This window comes from Engraulis encrasicolus, chromosome 2 (assembly GCF_034702125.1).
Source record: "Engraulis encrasicolus isolate BLACKSEA-1 chromosome 2, IST_EnEncr_1.0, whole genome shotgun sequence".
In the NCBI taxonomy this organism is placed as follows: domain Eukaryota; kingdom Metazoa; phylum Chordata; class Actinopteri; order Clupeiformes; family Engraulidae; genus Engraulis; species Engraulis encrasicolus.
In genome coordinates, this window is record NC_085858.1 from 3649259 (window position 1) to 3668488 (window position 19230).

The 19230-nt window shown below is 43.3% G+C and overlaps 1 protein-coding gene across 1 annotated transcript in view; it reads left to right on the top strand.

The window, feature by feature from the left end:
• The window catches only part of rnf213a (ring finger protein 213a), a 72274-nt gene that overhangs the window by 4336 nt on the left and 48708 nt on the right, over nucleotides 1-19230 (top strand). Inside the window, exons 5-22 of the mRNA XM_063219867.1 lie at nucleotides 2444-2602; nucleotides 3218-3390; nucleotides 4037-4204; nucleotides 4447-4649; nucleotides 5203-5492; nucleotides 5912-6171; nucleotides 6580-6795; nucleotides 7145-7337; nucleotides 7500-7555; nucleotides 7808-7967; nucleotides 8222-8377; nucleotides 9466-9564; nucleotides 9659-9781; nucleotides 10965-11157; nucleotides 11361-11534; nucleotides 13314-13466; nucleotides 18112-18737; nucleotides 18923-19082. Coding sequence (XP_063075937.1) covers nucleotides 2444-2602; nucleotides 3218-3390; nucleotides 4037-4204; nucleotides 4447-4649; nucleotides 5203-5492; nucleotides 5912-6171; nucleotides 6580-6795; nucleotides 7145-7337; nucleotides 7500-7555; nucleotides 7808-7967; nucleotides 8222-8377; nucleotides 9466-9564; nucleotides 9659-9781; nucleotides 10965-11157; nucleotides 11361-11534; nucleotides 13314-13466; nucleotides 18112-18737; nucleotides 18923-19082 — 3562 coding nt within the window. The remainder of the gene's footprint in view (nucleotides 1-2443; nucleotides 2603-3217; nucleotides 3391-4036; nucleotides 4205-4446; nucleotides 4650-5202; nucleotides 5493-5911; nucleotides 6172-6579; nucleotides 6796-7144; nucleotides 7338-7499; nucleotides 7556-7807; nucleotides 7968-8221; nucleotides 8378-9465; nucleotides 9565-9658; nucleotides 9782-10964; nucleotides 11158-11360; nucleotides 11535-13313; nucleotides 13467-18111; nucleotides 18738-18922; nucleotides 19083-19230) is intronic.

Below are 19230 nucleotides of genomic sequence, written 5' to 3' on the forward strand. Positions count from 1 at the left end.
ATTATATGCTACTGTCAGCTTCTGGTAGCTGCTTTTCTTATACCTACACCATAAGTGAGCAGTATACATGGGTGTACAGAAGGCTTTAAACAGAGAGCATTTGACATTGACTGAGCACATGCTAAACTTGCGAAGTAACATGTTGGCCTGGGCATACAATTTACGTCGTTGACGATATATGTCACGATCATCACTGAGATCATCCGAAATTATATGACCAAGGTACTTAACTTCTTTACACACCACAAGTGGGCTATCACACAAATAGAAAACAGGGAATGTCATCTTCTTATCTTCTTTTGTTCTCACTATCATGACATTACTTTTCTTTGCATTAAATTTAATGTCATAAACAAGCCCATATTGAGTGCATACTTTAAGTAATTGTTGCAGCCCAGCACTACATGGGCTCACAATGGCCAGATCATCTGCATACATAAGGTGATTCACCAAAGAATTACCAATAAAACAGCCTGTGGAACACAAACTTAACTGGGCAGATAAGTCATTCATGTAAACATTAAACAAGGCAGGAGATAAAAGCCCACCTTGGCGGACACCATTAGATACATGAAATGGGGTGGATATACCACACCCCCATTTGACACGCATCGTCTGTTGGCTGTACCAGTACACAAGGATCCTGATGATGACCTTTGGGACCCCCCTCTGTAGCAATTTAATAAATAATTTAGTATGATTTATGCGGTCAAAAGCCTTAGAAGCATCGAGGAAACACATAAAAACAGTGGAGTTCTGGTTCACATATTGAGCTACCATTTCCTTTAACGCAAATATGCACATATCAGTGCCATGTTTCTTCTTAAAACCAAACTGGTTGTCTGTTGTTAAGAGAAAAACATCAAGCCTTTTAATGAGGACCTGTTCTAAAACTTTGGAGGGAATACTAGACAACGCTATAGGTCTGTAGTTGTCAATACTATTCAGTTTGCCTGCTTTGTCCTTCAGTACAGGAACAAGCAATATGGCCAAAAGAGACTCAGGTAGCACTCCGTGGGTGAGGAGTCCAGTAAAACACATTGCTAAAAGAGGGCAGAGTTTCTTGCTGCCATACTTCAGGTGCTCAGCACAGATTTGATCCATGCCACATGCTTTATTATTATCAAGTGCAGATATTGCCTCAAGAATTTCATCAGATCTTATTACAAAGTTTTCAGATGAATCAATATGATTAACTTCAAATGGCTCATTCTTTATACAATTAAATAGATCTTGGTAATGCTTACGCCATTTTTCAACAATATTTTCAGTACCAGACACCCCATCTATATCAGAGGGCAGAGATGTTTTGCAGTTGTTCATCGTTTTCACCTCCTTCCAAAAGTCAATATAATCATTGTTCTGTAGCCTATTAGCAAGTGCATCAGCTCTCATGGTATTTTCGTTCCTCTTGATAAATCGAAGAGCATATTTAAATTTAACATTTGTGGCCTTTTTATTTTCAAACAGGGGGCCTTGTCTTGGCCTGCCTGCATCACACCAGAGTTTAAAAGCCCCTCTGGCAGCAGAATGAAGATCATTAACGTGTTCATTCCATCCAGGCTTAGCATTACTGTGAGTTTTGCCTCTCCGAGTAGTAATAGAGGTGCTTGAAGCAACAAGAATGCTGACTATGTGATCATACAATGAGCATAACTCATGACCATGGTCATCATTTTTACAATTCATGTCCTGGCACAACAAGGCATTTCTAGGTAGTTCAATAAGACCCAACATCTTGTCAGTAGAGGAAAAATACTTTTCCAAATCCCCTGCAGTTACTTTCAGCCAGTCCAGTTTTCTAGTATCATTTACCTCATTAAGTGGAATAGGCATATGATCAGAGGTGGCTAAGCCATATTTGATCTCCATGTTAACCACTGAGGAGTGAGCATCTGCAGTGCACACCAAATGATCAAGCCAGGAGGTAGTTTGCCAAGCATCGCTCACATAAGTAAAACTGTCGTCAGGTAGCAAGATCTGACTAGTTAAAAACATATTATTGTAATTACAGAACTCATTTAAATCTCTCATAAATAAAGACCTACTGTCAGATAAATCAGCATTAAAATCTCCAACTATGTAAACACATGTAGAATCAAAACCTTCCATGAATGACCTTAGAAAGGCCAGTCTGCTTAAAAATTCATCCTCTGCCTGAGCAGATTCACAAGGCATATAGACATTTATGATGAGCATTCTTTTATTATCGATATTAATGTCAAGGCCAATATATGTGTATATGTTATATATATGTATTGTAAGCTGAGAACATGGCTGTGAGTCCACAGTGTTCCTATAGTGTTGAGTTGCTCATTTTGCCACACTGATGACGCATCTTCATCTGCATGTAGTATGAATTGTGCTTTAGAAATGCAATTCTATTATTATTAGCAATAGTAGTTGTCTGAGTTTTGTAAAATTCTGTGTGTTTTGTGTGTAGACAAGAAGCCAAGGGAAGAAAGCGGAGGATCACCCACTGAAAACTGAGGAGCCGAGGACAGATGCCCAGACGCCGGGAAATAAGAACGCAAACAAGAAACAAACCACTACACAGACCAAAGGAAGCCAGCAGAAGGTGTTTGGTCCTCAGTCGTCTAAGGTACAAATAACACAAATTTAACAAACAGGGAAGACCCCCGTTTGTGGTTTTAAAATTGCTTTATGTTGCCAAAACAGTATGTTATTATGTGTTAAGGAAGCAAGCATGAGGCACATTTACTTTGTTCAGTGTAAGTAAACACAAATTAAGGTACAACTACTTCCACAGATAACAGGTTGAACCCCAAAGGTCAAAACAATTAACCATCTAATCAGTTTCAAAGTCAACTTTGTTTCCGGAAGAAAGTTCATGCAAGAAAGTTCTACCTCTCCTTTTGGACTAGTTGTTTTCAGTCTCTTGCAGATGTTGAATATCTGAGCATAGTTGTGTGTATGTGTGTGCGTGTGTATGTGTCTGTCTGTCTGTCTGTCTGTCTGTCTGTCTGTCTGTCTGTCTGTCTGTCTGTCTGTCTGTCTGTCTGTCTGTCTGTCTGTCTGTCTGTCTGTCATGCTAACCCAATAAAATAAAAAACAAGAATTATAGTAAAGAGTGTGGCTTTTCTACAAAAAATGTATAAATCTGTGTGCTCGCACCAAAATACCTTTTGTTAATAAAAAGCCCCAACTTGGAGTTTAGCACACATTGGGAAAAAAACTTGTGTGTATGTGTTAACAGGATGTGAGTGAGGGGTCGAGTGTGGACGCGCGGACGGGGCCTGGTCTAGTGGAGCACAGTGAGGTCCAGCAGAGATCGACTGCCCAGTCTGAGGATGAGGCAGACAGGGAGTCTGATGACGACAGTGGCCAAGGAACCTCCAAACCTCCCAAAACCAGCCCGCCTCCTGCCAGGTCTCTGCAGTGCTTCTTGAAATTATCATTTTGCATCAATTTCTAATTTGGTATGGGGAATGACACATGGTTTACAGGGAATTAAAATAATAAAGGTTGTTGTCCATCTTGCCAAACTGCACTTTGGTGTACTGTACTATTAATTGTGTTACAACAATATACTTAAGTTATTTTTATGTTGTTTTATGTGACAACATTCAATAATTAATATATATATATATATATATATATATATATATATATATATATATATATATATATATATATATATATATATATATATATATATTTGAAGAGTTCAGATGCAAAACCCCCTAACTCCATTTCTGAAGACCTGCACTTCTGTATTTTTTAGAGAACCCCGTTGTTAGTTTGGTTTACATTCATGTACTTGATAATACATATAAATAGTTATATTACATAAATAAGTAAAAGAAAAATGCAATATTGATCGCTTTTTATTAAATAAAAATGAATTAAGATTATTTTCTGAAAAGGCACTTAGGGGGTTTTGCATCTGAACTCTTCATATATATATAATAATATATATATATAATATACACAATTATTTTCAGTAGCAGTAGTATAGTGGTTGTTGTTGATGTTCTTGATATATACTAGCACGTTGACAATTGTTAACTGGCAGGATCCCTACACGCGGTCAGCAGATTGCTGCAACAGAGAGGGTGACCATCTACTTCCATGCTGTCCTCTCCAAGGACTTCAAACTGACAGAGGACGACCGAGTCTTTCTCCGTGCAGGGGGATGTTTAGGAGACTGGAAACATGACATAGCTGAGCTGACTGTGTCTCGGTAAAGCGCTTTCAATGCTTGTAATTGTGTGTGTGTGTGTGTGTGTGTGTGCGTGCGTGCGTGCGTGTGCGCGTGTGCGTGTGCGCGTGTGCGTGTGCGCGCGAGCATGCACATGTGAAGTTTTGCTAGTTGCCACCATCACAGCCTTTTTTTTTTTTTTTTACATTTTTTAATTATTATTCTTTCACTGTAATGCATTTTCTGTGTGTGACTGAAATGGCTGCCTGCCTTGTTTGTTACAGTGACTTGGGTGAACATGGCTACCTAATTGAGGGGAAAATACACGCCAAAAAGTCGGGCGTAACCTCAGTGTCCATTCCGTACAAGTATGTTGTGTACAAAAAGAAAAAGGACGATTACGAATTTGAATACATTTACAAATTGGATGCCCACAAAACCACCAACAGATGCTTGTTCATCATAGCGCATCTCCTCAATGAAGAAGGTGAGTGGCAAAGCTTTTGTGTGTTACAGTCAGATATGATTTTACTTCACGTGTACACCAAAAGTGAACTGAGTGACGCAAGTCACTATTTCTCTATCGAGAGCGACCAAAGCAAATTCGCCAGGGGCAAAACGAATTGGGTGACCAGAGTGAATCTCAATGTTTAAAAGTCAGTATTATGGTAATAAGCTGGTTCAACGAAAACCAGTTGGAATGGTCACACCGTCGAGTGTCACAGGCTGACAAGCCAGAGCTGTTATGTAATTAGCTACATCAAACATGTCAATAGCACATCCAGAGCAAATGCGGCAAATTAATGGTTATTTCTTCAGCGACCCCGGGTACTGGGTAGAATACCAGTACAGTTCTCCATGGGGGACCCAGGTTAGAATACGGCCTGGCACATTTTCCAAACTTATCCCACCTCTCTCTACCATGCATTTTCTGTCACTGGGTTCACTATGCTATAAGGGTGCAACAAGCTTGAAAAATGTATCTTAACACTGTCACTGAACAAATGTAAAGCCTGCATGTGTCTGTGATTCTTCCACAGGAGAGTGGCATCAGTATGATGACATTGTCTGTGCGCCGCCGTCTAAAAATCTTCTCAAACGAATAACTAGCATGCTGTGGTCTGAGAAGAGGGACGATCTGATTAAGGGCAGAAACATTGCTGGCAGGATAATGTTGCAGAGCATATTCGACCTGCTCAGCAGCTGGAGTGAGGTCAACCTCAAGAGTTTCCTCACCCAGCTCAAGCAGTTCCACCAGATCTACGCAAACCCTTTTGTGTTTGAAGAAAAACAAGAAAAGTGGATCTCCTTAAGATATGATGAAACTGATGTAAGTTATTTACCTCACATCACATGCAGTGAAGAGCAACATGCATTCGGAAGCTGCAATCTAGTGCCACCATTTCTAAATAACCTGGTTATTTGGAATATATACTTGTGCCACAATCCCTGTTGCTGAACAACTTTTCAAAAAAAAGTTTGCATACTCATTTTGGATTTCTTCTTTTGTCTTTTTATTCATTCATTAGCATGATGACATTTCGACCTTGCCGTCTTCCTCAGATTCACTCACAAAGACCAATATTTGGAATATGTGGCACTGGATTATAGCTTCTGAATCCAGGTTACGCATTAGGGGTCACATGAATATAGCAAAGTGACTGCTGCTGCTAACTATCCAAACTATTCGAACGTGCTGCCGCAGCCGCTTCAATCAATACAGAATTCTCCACTTTCTCTTGTTTGCAGGTGAATAAGTTGGTGAAAGACTTCATGCTGGACCATGTGACTCCTGAGCTCCGCAAGGAGGAGGGAGGGACAAGAGCATACATCAAAGAACCCCTCTATGCAGCGGTGATAATGCTGTATGTGTGGAGGACCTTGCATCTCCCGTTGATACATGCAGAGTTTGCTCGTCTCTGTGTTGCTCTCTGCCCGCCAGACCTCCCCAAAGACCAGTTCCTGCCCTACTGGGAGGAATTCCAGCAGTCATTCTCATGTGTGAAAGGGTAGGTTTATACTGTACGGGTGAAGATACATGTGTCAACTCAAAAATCAAATCAAAATGTATTTATGGGCCCCGGCCGTGGCTCAATCGGCGAGGGCACTCACTGTTGCACCGGACACCCGGGTTCAATTCTGGCCCGAGGTCATTTCCCTTTCCTCTAGTGTCTCTGTCTCTCTCTCCCATTACTTTTCTGTCTCCTCAAACTTGTTCAATAAATGCAAGAAAATATTAAAAAATATATAGATTATATACAGATCGAGATTATTCTATAATTATATTGATTTTTTTTAAAACGAGTAGACTTAACATACTGTACGTGTCTTAACATACAGTCTGTGGACATGGATGACTCATCAGCTGTTCTGTGTCATGCTTTCCTCGTTGACATCTTCTCATTTCCTCTTCCTAGGATGACGGAGATGTTAGTGACCCTCATAAGCAACGTCTACTCAAAGAGTATGCACCATTGGGTGCTGGTGCTGCCCCTCTTACACCTGGAACGGGGGTCGTGCAAACCTTTTGAGGCAGTCCCTTTCTCTGGCACCCCAAGATATGAGATGGCAGCCTGGGCTGGACTGCAGGGGATACGATTTGGAAACATTCCCCTTTCAAGCCAGGACAGAAGGTAAAATGGTCAATTACATGACATTGTCATTATGGAATGACAGTGTGTGTTAGTGTGTGTGAGTTGATTTGTGAATGGATGTCAAAAATCCCAACCATGCAGCTACATTAATTTTAAATAGTATACTGTAGTTTGTGTGTACAACCTTTTTCTATATCTCAGTCATATAAACTGGATGTTATTATAACCCATTTTATTAATTGGTTCATTTGTATTATATTTATTTAGTTCCATACTGAACTCAATGAAGAAGCATCCCTATTTTTATATCACAGTCATATAAATTGGTTGTTCTTATACTGTAACCTGTTTCATTCATTTGTTAATTTGTGTTATTATATTTCTTAAGCACCATACTGAACTCACTGAAGAAGCATCCTCATCTCCTGAAGATTGATCTGCTGCTTGCTCGCTCCGTCATGAGCCAACTAACACTGGAGGACCTGACCGCAAACAGTGCCATGCTCAATCCTGAGCTGCTTGATCTGTTGCACATCTTCCACCAGAAAGTTCCCTCCTCATTGAGCCACATGAGTACAAATGTGAGCGCCACAAAAGTATTTTTTTTGTGCTAGCTGATGTTACTGTTTTTGTCTGGATGTGTATTCTAGGATAAGAGTATAAGTGCAACTCAGCTGGAGTTCATTTTGTGTTTATTTGTATTAGTGTCTCCTCTTATGTGCTTTTTTTGTTTTGTTTTTCAGGATGTTTCTGATGTAGTGACTCATATTCAGACTAGTCTTCTTGAGAACAAGTACAGGTACATCAGAAATGTTGCTGCTACATTTGACTTTTTTATATACTGCATTTTTATTCATGGCCAATAAGATGTAGAGACACTTGGCAAGTCAGTCATCATTGCTGTATGTTAATTCCCATTCCACCACAGTTGGATAAACACCTTTTATTTTCACAATACACTTGCACAATGTGATTGGCATACTAATGTTGATTCACTTGATTGATTGATTGACACAAAGTGATTGACTCAATAATGTAAAATTTCTTACAGTTGCTCAAGTGATGCATATGGAACTGAATGTTTGAACACCTCTGTGAAACTGCTGACAAAAATCTGCAAAGGAGTCCACTACCAGTTTCATGAGGTCCCTATTGCCTGCATGAGTCTTGTTGGGGCAGTGTCAGACTTCACCTTGTTGTGTAACAAACAGGTTTGTTGAAACCTCATACCATTATTGTAGCACGTAAGTAACATGAAAACATAAGGGACCAGATTGGGACTGTTTTCCCCCTTTTAAATCGTTTACTTGTGTATCTGTTAGGATAATTTATTTATGAAAATGTGCATTGTAGTTTGGATCATTTTTCAATGCAGATTATGTGGTTGTGTGTGTGTGTATTTACTATTTTTGCAAGATCTAGTCTAAAAAAGACACTGAAGTGTACCCTATGTGTTTTGTAACAGGAATCGGAGGATGGTCTAAGTCAACAGAATGTGTCTCTACTGTCAGATGCAATGGAAGTACTCCGCACCTGGATGGCCAAAACATTCACCAAGAACCTGCTGCATTCATACCTCTCATCAGTCACATCAGCATCTCTCAACTCAGTAGAGGCCGAGGTCAGACATTAAATGGGGATATTGTATTTTGTGTTAGCGTTCATGAACATGCCTGTAGAAATGTCTTTGCTCCGTTTATGACACATATAGAACACTTTACCTTCTCTTTTTTTCCATTGACCATAATGTCCATGACATCCTGGATAATGTAGCTCCTTTTAAAGACTGCACCCTAAAACAGAAAAAGGCTACAAATTGAAATGTGCAGCCCAATATGCCACCCCGCAGTCCCAAGGCAGCACTAACCGTAGCTTAGTTTGGCAGAGCATTACATTACATTACATTACAGTACACTTAGCTGACAGTTTTTTAGAATCCAAAGCGTCTTACAGGTATTTACACTGTATTGGTTTCAGTATGTTTGGAGGAGTACGGGGCTTAGGTGCCTTACTCAAGGGCACTTAAGCCATGGATAGAGGTGTCGGGAGTTGAAGGGTGGGTTCCGAACCAGCAACCCTCTGAACTTAAGTCCATGTGCTTAACCATGAGGCCACAACTGCCCCCATAGTCATAGTACCTGTAGTCTTGTGGTGACATTGAAAGATTTTAGCCAAAATGATGCAAATGATGGTGCAAATCTACACGGAAAGCTTGGCATGGTAATTTCGGTTCACAGTCTATTTTCCGGTGCGGAAAAACACATCATGTAATGCCATTGGGGAAACCCACCCCTCACATCCCTCATCAGCAAACCAGTATGTCTACGTTCCGTGGTGTGTTCGTCGACTGTTTTTTCCACGCTGGTAAAATAGTCCCCAAACCAAATGACCAAGTCAAGCCCTCTGATTTGGTTTGAAAAAAATATCAAGTGAATTCACTCAACGAAATCTTTCGATGGCACCGGAACACTGCAGCTACTACGCCAAAGTTACGGTCAGTGGCAGTGCACATAGATTGAGACAGTGGTTGCATGGAAAAAGCCTCCACACACTTGACGTACCGGGACTGTGGGGAGACACTATGAACTGGGGGTGTCGTATCCCGAGCATTATACAGTACTTATTTGACAGTTTACAAAATGAGTTCTGTTGCAATTCTTTGGTTTGTTTAAACTTTAATGTTTATTTTTCTCTTGGTCTGACTTTCAGATGTGGAACAATATCATTTCTCGCAGCTTCAAGAGTGAGGACTTCACAACCAGATGGAGAAATACCTTCACCAGAGATTTTGAAGGCAAATTTCAAAGGGTAATGTTGTTGTAGTCGCAAATTGCATTGCATTGCATTTCATTACACTCCAAATTGTCTAACACAATGTTCCTTGTGGTTTTATTGCTTGCAGGAGGATCGTTTAGATCAGGTGGATGTGTACTGTTCAAAGATGGAAGACCTCAGTAACTCTCTGCCACACATTGCCAGGAGTATAGAAACATGTGCCCTCAAGGCCGTCACTGCTCTTTGCCAGGTATCTAATCTCAACAGTATTAGGGTTCAGGGGATACTTCAAGTTATACTACCCCAAGGTATACTACCCCATTGTTATAAATTAGGTTTGTTTCTTAGTTAGCCAGTTAGTATTGGCACCCCTTCATTTTATTTACAAAATCTTGTAGAGACTTGAAGACGAAACGTTCACAAACGATTCCAACCATTTTCGAGTCATTTGGATGTTGAGGGGGTGCTGAGTGACCTAAGGTCTAAATGTAAATATCTTCAAGATGGTTTGTGCACAAACGCTCATTTTGCCTGCACACTCGTGCAGAAATGATGCACAAATGACCCAAAATGGATTAATTCATATTTTCAACATATGGGGTGCCAACTTCACACAGGTCCAGTCCGCTCCTGTCTTCACCTTTGTGAAAGAGGAACAAGACGTAAACACATGGCGTTTTAAAACAAAAAAATCATCATTCTTTGGCTAATTCATGCACTATGGACAAAAGCAATTTATGAAGGGTGATTCCCATTTGTAATTTTCCATATTTGAATCAACTTAGGTTTCCACAGTGATATCAAGTAAAGGGTGCCAATACCAGTGATTCCGGGAGTTTTACCTTTTCCATTTTTTTTCCTCTCATGGTTTAGTTTTTTGATGCTGTTGATCATTTTTATATTTTGTATCAACCACAGGCTATCTATAGTAAAATCATGGTTGACCTTATTATTTGTTGTCTGGACATAGTCCCATTAAGTGCTTAAACGTTAAGGGTGCCAATATTAACTGTATGTTTTAAGAACAGCTGAGTTGACAACTTTTTTTAGTCACTGCACAATTTTCAGCGTCATTTACAAAACTTAACACAGTTGCAATACCATCACCACAGCCGCTACACACCTTACTGTGTTCATACCAATTTTATCAAATCACTGAAAATCTAACAAAGTGGTTAAATAACTAGAGTTTTTTTAGTTTTTTAGGGTAGAGATGGGACAGGTTTGTAGCTTCTAGTGATGAAGTGTGTGTGTGTGTGTGTGTGTGTGTGTGTGCGTGCGTGCGTGTGTAAGCTAATGTGTTCTTCGGGACCACCTCAAAAACAAGGTGACTCATCTCAGGGGGTTATGCCTTAATAAACAAATTGAAATTGAAATGTATTAATCATCTCTTATTGGTCAGCATCATGTATTGTAATGCTGTGTCTTCACAGGCAAAATCCGAAGGCGATGTTTTCCAAAGGGTGCGCAACTTCACTTGGAACAGGAAGTTTGGGAACCTTCTGTCCACAATGATTCTGCAATCCTGGCCGAAGGACAAAGATGGAGTTTTCCAGGATGACCAAGAACTCGTCATTCGGCATCTCTTGGACTGGAACGCTGCCAAAAACATTTTCCAGCTGCAAGGTAACTTTTAAACCACGCACACACAACCTTGTTCCAGATAGTATGTCATTTGAACATGGTGAGAAGGCCATGTGTGTTGAGTGCAGTAAATGTGGAAATCCTTTCTTGATAACAAACAAACAAGGAAACAAGCGAGCAAAGAAACTTTTTCTTAGTATTGGTCACGTTATCCAAAACAATCAAGTTAACTCTTGTCCTTGCAGATACAGAGCAGAAGTTCATTGAGCTTCTCTCAGACGAGGCCAAGTTGAGGATCAGCGTGGCCATATCGGCGTTCACGTACATCACTGAGCAGCTGATCAAAGGAAGCATCCAGATCAGGCTCCTGAGATACGTGCTGGAGAGGAAGGACACCTTCACCACGCTGCTCAACATGGGTGAGGGACATGGCTCTGGTACTGTTTTCAGGCCCACCAGAACGGTGACGGTGCCTGTGCCTGTGCCCACACCAGTAATGTTCGGAAATTTACCTTACCTACGAACCACCCGTGTGCATACCAGGCTTTGAGCTTTTCTGTATTTGTTACCGGATGAACCTGCTGATGTCCACACTGTCATCATGGTTCACAGAGAAAAAGACTCAACTTGAAAAAGAATGGTTGTCGCACACTCCGAACTTCATGCAGTTACATTTAATAAGACCAACGTTTCGGCTTACGCCTTCATCAGGGTCATCTTACACACAGAGAAAAAGCAAATATTATTTGGTGTGCATTGCGCAACTTTCCGGTTCCTGAATGCTTAGAATTGTGGTGTGAACACTGGCTGGTTCGAAATTAGTTGTGGGAATGGGGACCGGCACGGTTCTCTGTTGACCTGAACACACCCATTGAGCTGTAACTATAGCAGTGGGTTGAACTGTATCTTCAGACCAAACAAGGTAAAAGTACTTGAAGTGGGTGTGGAAGATCAAAACAGTCAGATTGACGTACAGCTTTAAAGGGACACTGTGTGAGATTTTTAGTTATTTATTTCCAGAATTCATGCTGCCCGTTCACTAATGTTACCTTTTTCATGAATACTTACCACCAGAATCAAATTCTAAGTATTCATTATGACTGGAAAAATTGCACTTTTCATACATGAAAAGGGGGATCTTCTCCATGGTCCGCCATTTTGAATTTCCAAAAATAGCCATTTTTAGCAGCAAAAATGACTGTACTCGGACCATACTAGAAAATATTTGTTTAATACTTAGTAAACGTTCATGTAAAGATCAAATTTGTCAATAGGCAGCCCAATTTCAATAAGCAGCATAGTTGCAGTACCTTTTTTGACCATTTCCTGCACAGTGTCCCTTTAAAAACACTAGAGGTCGGCAATTCAAGTTGAACTTTCTTTGGCTTTGTATGCAAACACATTTTGTCAGAACTTACAGTAATGGTTTAACTCGTCAAGGTCCTGTGTCTGCCAGACAGTTTCCTGTTGTCTGCGACACCTTCTCTCTCTCTTTTTTTTAAAAAGAGATTTCATCTTACTGAACTGGGTGGACGCCTGTACTTACTGAGTGCCCTTGTAGTATTAGCATAGACATTTGGAAAAGGTTAGAGACGAGTCAAGCCCATGCTTTTTCTGGGGTCCTCGTGATGCCAGGTGAAGATGCCTCTAGGACAGAGTTTTCCAAAACGTGTTAGGGGGTACTCATGGCACAAAAAGGCTTTGAGGGTTCATTACTTTTTCTATTCCTGTGTGACTATGCTTCATGCATTTGTTAAAATTACATTTTTCCAAGAACCCCCTGCTGTGTGCTTGCGTACCCCTAGTGGTACACGTACCCCTGGTTGGGAATCACTGCTCTAGGAGACCAACAGAGGTTGAGAGTAAACAGTGGTCACTTACCACTCTTTACAGAGTTCTACCAAAACGCTACAGAAAGAGTAAAAGGCGGGGACAATGCCCCCGTAGTAGACCAAACTGGAGCACACTCCTTTGCATTGGGTGGGCATGGTTAGATTTATCTTTGTACTAAAACATCTTTGGTTTTGGATTCTAAGTAGATACTAAATGCTCCTACATGCATGTGTGTGGAGCTGTAGCATTACCTGCCTGTAGCGTTTGGTCTGAGCATACAGTAACAGTTGAACTGCTCGTCATGTGGACATATTAATGTTCCTACATGCATGTGTGTAGAGCTGTAGCTTTTCTTGCTTCTGCAGAGTGCCTGTGTGAGGACCAGCGGCTCCATGACGGCAGCGCTATGAGGACGCTGCTGCAGCAGAGAGAAGAGGAGGTGAAGGCCGTGCAGCACGACAAAACACTCCTGGACGGCTTCCTCAACATGTGCCACAAGCTGCAGGAACACTTAAAAGGTGTGTGTGTGTGTGTGTGTGTGTGATTTCCTCTCTATTTAATAAAAAAAATTAAAGCCCACTTGGGAAACTCCCATTGTCAGTGTGACACAGCACTCCAGCACACAAGTGCACACCGCACACAACGAAATTGCATTCATGCCTCACCCATGCAAGGGGCTGTGTCCAAGGGAGCAGTGTACCATGCTCAGGGTTAGGGTGCATCAAATGGCTCTTGAAATGTTTAATTGCAGTGAATGCCATTCAATGGGCATTTTAGCTGAATCAGGGCAAAGTTTGTTTTGACGCTGTTTTGAGCAAAACTAGTAAGGGAAGTCATTTGGAAGAATGTTCCAGTTGCCTTTCCACTCCCTGAGAACATAAAGCACCCAAAGAATGGCTAAAGGAGGGCTACATGGCTGTTCTAACATGGCTTAAGGGTTAACGCATAGGGGCTAAAACCTTGTCAAAGGAAGGCTACAAAAAACATACACTAGGGATTTCAAATCTGGGAAATTGGAAAGGCTATTGGAGCATTCTGCCAAATGAGTCTCCTAAATAGTTTTGATCAAATTAGTTTCAAGCATATTGTGCCACCCTTTAACATTAAACAAATTTGCTAATATTTTTAAAGGGTGTAATGTTAGAACAATTGGACAATTCTGCAGCAGAACATGATTTTCAAACATTTGGGCGTTTGATGCACCCCACTTAGGGTACCTCAGTCATGGAGGAGGATGGGGGAGAGAACTGGTTAATTATTCCCCCACCAACCTGGGCTGAGTTTCCCAAAAACGCTTAAGTAGTACTTAAGCCTAAGTAGTACTTAAGTATGAGGGGCGGTCTAGGCAATATCATATCACAAAAAGTTAATGCATAAAATAGTCGTATTGGCCTACATGCAATGTTTTGTTCTGGTACATGCAAATAAAATGCTTGCATGTGTGAGGTAAAATAATGTCGTTATAAACTTTTAGTGATGATGTGAAACCTATTTCTGGTATATTGCCTAGGGGGCCTCTCATACTTAAGTCCTACGTAGACTAAGTACTACTTAAGAGTTGTTGGGAAACTCAGCCCTGGCAGGCCGGGAGGCGAACTGGCAACCTTTGGGCTACAAGTCTGACACCCTAACCACTTACCCCTGACTGCCTGTAACATGTCTTATCTAATGGACACTCCACAACATAAGCAGAAATTGTGCCAAACAAACATTTTCTGTGAGTTACTGATGTCTTTGTGAATTGTGTACTTTTAAAATACGTGACAGTATTTGTTACTGCACTAAATGATTGATTGATTGATTTATTTATTTATTTATTTTCTCTTCACACAGTCATTTGACAAACAGTTACGTTTCATGGGAATGTATTACAGTAAATAATACAGTAAATAAAACTATTAAAATTAAGCCAATATGTACATGTATAGATATTGGGAATTAAATCGAAGGTTATGTATATAACCACGGTTCTATGAGTTCCGGATGACCGCCAGAGGCGGTGCTTTCAGCACTGAATATTCATCTTACGGATCAGCAGGTCGAGAATTAATATCAACAAAGTAACACGGTGACCCCCGTGTCAGGGGTTAAAACACCGGTGAACCCAGGAAGTGACCTCTTGGCAAATTTTCTCGAACACACTCAGAGTGACTACCAAGCTCTGGCGGTCATCCGGAACTCATAGAACCGTGGTTATATACATAACCTTCGTTCTATTTCGTTCCTCCTGACCGCCAGAGGCGGTGCTTTCAGCACTGGATGACTAATACCAACAAAGTCATGAGGAGTGCCTACCCGTCGTCAGTACTACTGAGACGGCCTGAAGCCACCGCCAGCACCACAGTAACATGTGGGGCAACATCAAGAAAACCAGGCAATGGTGCAGCCTGATGCCGAGGAGGCCGTGCTGTATACGTCCTTGCACGTACCAACGGCCACATGGAAGCCAGTGTAACCTGGCCCAAAGGATCCACGAGCTCCCTGAGTGAGAACCACAGGGGGCAGCAAGTAAGCAGTTAGCATAGCAGTTGACGGGGACACCTGTGCCACCCCGTAGCGGTACCATACCACCCGGTGCCACAAACGGGAGGAGCCACAATGGAAGAGGCGAACCACGGAAAAGGTCAACAACAGGGCACTGGACGCCCATAAGGAAGTTGCTCCCATGCCCATCAGACAAGTGTCGGCCCCTGAAAGCAGCTGCTGCAACAGGCCCAGAGAGGGCAAGGACTCAAGGCGGCATACATGGCACATGACAGATGAGCCGCCCGCTCCACACAAGACCGCAAGACCGGCCAGAGAGCGTCTGAGGGCAATCAGGATGGCCAGTCCCCACATTCATCCAAGGTACGGCCATCATCAGGGGGCCCACAGGTCGCAGGCAGTGTTGGACTGCCACCGCAGACCAACCGTCCAGGGCAGCAGCAGTGGGCACGACCGCACCGCGCAAGGGCAGCAGCAGTGGGCATGACTCCACGGCGCAAGGGCAGAGCGGAACAGACGCGAGTTCCACCTCCAGGGTCGAAGGCGGACATGGTAGCCAGACGCAATGTAGAGCAGTCAGCGACAGTAGGACCTGGCAGGGGCCATAACGGCATATCCAACCCAAAGAGGCCTCAGCAAGCGGAGGCCAAGAGGGACAACGTGGGATGCCGAGGTCGGCATGCCCAACACCTGGAAGGGGCGGAGAGCAAGGAAGGAGAGCCTCCACTTCCAATGCCCGCAAGTACGCTGGTCATAAGCAGAAATCGACGCCTAGAGACACCAGGCCAGGGGTCTGCATGTCGAGAACAGGGCAAAGCGCACCAGGTCGAGAACAACAGCGTGAGCGAAACAAAACCACATGCAGCATCGGCCGCACGGCCGGGGCGACACAAAAGCCGCGTCGTGGCTTGCCCAAAGCGGACGGACCAAAAGGGACATATGGGGGCCGCCGGAAGAGAGCAGACGGCTTCCAGCAAGGCCCCGACAAGGGTGCCGCGCAAGCCAAACCAATCACCGTACCACGGCCAAGGTCTGTGTGACTCTGCCCCGGCACTCAGGCCAGACAGGCGAATGCCAGCAAACAGGAGTCAAAGAGAACTCTCACAGGGGGCGCCCCAAAGCGGTCCATTGGGCTGAGAGAAGGTCAACAAGACGTGGGACATCGAGAACCCAATGCACGTTGTACGCAACGCTGCATCATAGTCCTCGCAGACTAGCTCATCTGCGACGTGTCTAAGTGGCCAGGGCAGTGCGCCCCGCCAGTTCAACGCCCTGACCGGCGAGGCAAGGAGGGCGGTCAGAAGTGGTTCAATACCCGGCAAGGCCATAGATGGAGGCCTCCAGCAGCCCGGCTAATGCCTGATCGCCGACCCATCGCGCACAGCGTCACGGTCAGCCAAACACCAGTAAAGGCCACATAGGGGCCATGGGTATAGACAGGCGGGACAGGCAGGGTAACCAGTAGTAGGTACAGCCACTGCAGCAGAGACGCGTAAACAGTCCAAGCGGCAACAAGTCGGGCCCAGCGGGAAAGGGAGCATGAAGCTGAACCAGCCAGATACAGAATCCACAGTCGTTTGAGTAGCACAGTGATAGAAATGCAAGGCAAATATACACTTCTGGGGCGAAGACACCCCAGGTGAAAACAGACAATAATCAACCAGTGAAGAAATAACACAACCGGGCAGGAATAACAACCGGGGTGAGCAGAGTGCAGCCAGAGAGAGTAGAGAGAGATTGTATTGTAGATTGAATCTTTGGAGCAGCGTGACGCCAACGGTGCAAGGGCACAGTGAACCACACTGGCCCGTGGTGCAACCGTACAGACAGGCTACACTGTACAAACAATGAAGCCGTAACGTAAATACAGGCACGCGAACACAAGTAACCGAGCTCGCGTCGAGTGTCACAACAATCGCCCAGTAATAGTAACATTCAGCGGCGAGAAACACAGCGAAAATAAATCGAAACAGTAAATGACAGTCCACTTACCCAAACGATGGCCAACATAGGCAGGCAGGCGTTAATACCTAATCCCAACTCGAAAGCGCATCACGCCACGAGACCGCTCGTCAAATCCAGTTGCGGGAAACACTACTGAAGATAACGCGGTAGCAGTTAATACATGATCAGAAAACGGCCTACCTTCCACGGGAAAGGACAAGTTATTAACCTTCAGTCGGCGAGAACAGTGCCTCGAGCCAGGGGCTAGGCAGGCTAGGTAGCCTAGCCAGCCCTCCTCCACCGAGCGGATAACACTCAGTCGGACACATCGTAAATGTGAAAGAGATACTCAAAGGAAAAAGCGACCAACGCCGTTTCATGGGGGGTGGAAAACCCACAGCCCCAACCCTATGGGTGCGAAACGAACAAAGCGTCAGGTCAATCCCAAAATCTCAAACGATTAACTCGACACCTGCAATAGAGAAGATGAAAGAGGTCACTTCCTTGGTTCACCGGTGTTTTAACCCCTGACACGGGGGTCACCAGGTGACGTCACCCAAGTCACGTGTTACTTTGTTGATATTAATTCTCGACCTGCTGATCCGTAAGATGAATATTAAGTGCTGAAAGCACCGCCTCTGGCGGTCAGGAGGAACGAAATAGAAATTTGTTTACACATGATCTTTGATACTTGGAATTCATTATTTGTTCTCAAAAATCTTATATAATTCTCAGTCGATGTCAAGAGGCTGGAAGGCAAAAACCAGGTCGACATCGAAACGATGGACCTGGATGAGTTCATGCCGGTGCATGTCTTCGGCCAACTCTCCACCACCCAAACGGTGACGTTCTTTGAGCTGGATGAAAACATGAGAGACATGGCCGAGGTTTTGCACACTTTCCGAGACAGCTACATCTTCAAGCTTTGCTGGAACTCCCAGGCCCTCGAATATGCCACACTAGATGACACCAGCGACGAGTCGGATCGCGAAGACGATCTAGATGAAGCAGACATGGCACCAGTCACCCCTGACATCATACACGACGAGATCTTCCAGCCCTGCTTCAGCAGGTACCAACAAATTTACGCCCAACTGAAGAACGGCAGGTTCCGCCTGGAGCAAGTGGACGAGGTCTTAAAGGACTTCAAGGGTAAATACCCTGAACTGTCCGCTGACCTGGCCATCATGTGCCGCATTGACCCGGCAGATGGCCGGCACTGGATCAAGAGGAAGGTGCAGCAGATTGAGCAGTACCACGAGCTGCACCTGGCTGTGGAGTCCGCACAGGTGGTGCACATGGTCAAGGAGACACTCTGTCTCCAAGGGGACTTTGATGTTTTGGATTTGCTCCTCCAAGTTGTAAGTAACGTGAACATTATTTCTTGTTTTTTTTTTCTTTTTGAATGTAAGGAAAAAGTAAACAGCATCAAAGTTATTCAATACTGTGAAAAATGTATTGAAATGGTTGTACCTCAGCTGTTATGACGCATACAAAAACATTGCTGTATATACACAATCTATTGTGCTTCTTTGTCTGTCCACAGACAAACATCGACTTTAAGAAGGAGAGCCTGGACCGCATTGACAATGACATGATGCAAGCAAAGACCGTCCTAGTGGACATCACAGAGACACGCAGGGTGTGTCTTCAGGAACTTGGACTCAGAAAGAACTTTGTCATGTGGGTGAAAGAGGCTCTTGAAGGTAAGGAGCATTTTGAGGAATGAAAAACAAATCTTGGAAAATTAATTGTAAATAGAAAATTAATCAAATCATTATTGGTACAGTTGTTTAACCATCCAAATGTGAGAAAAAGAATAACAGAAAGTATTTTGGTACATGGACGGTAAAT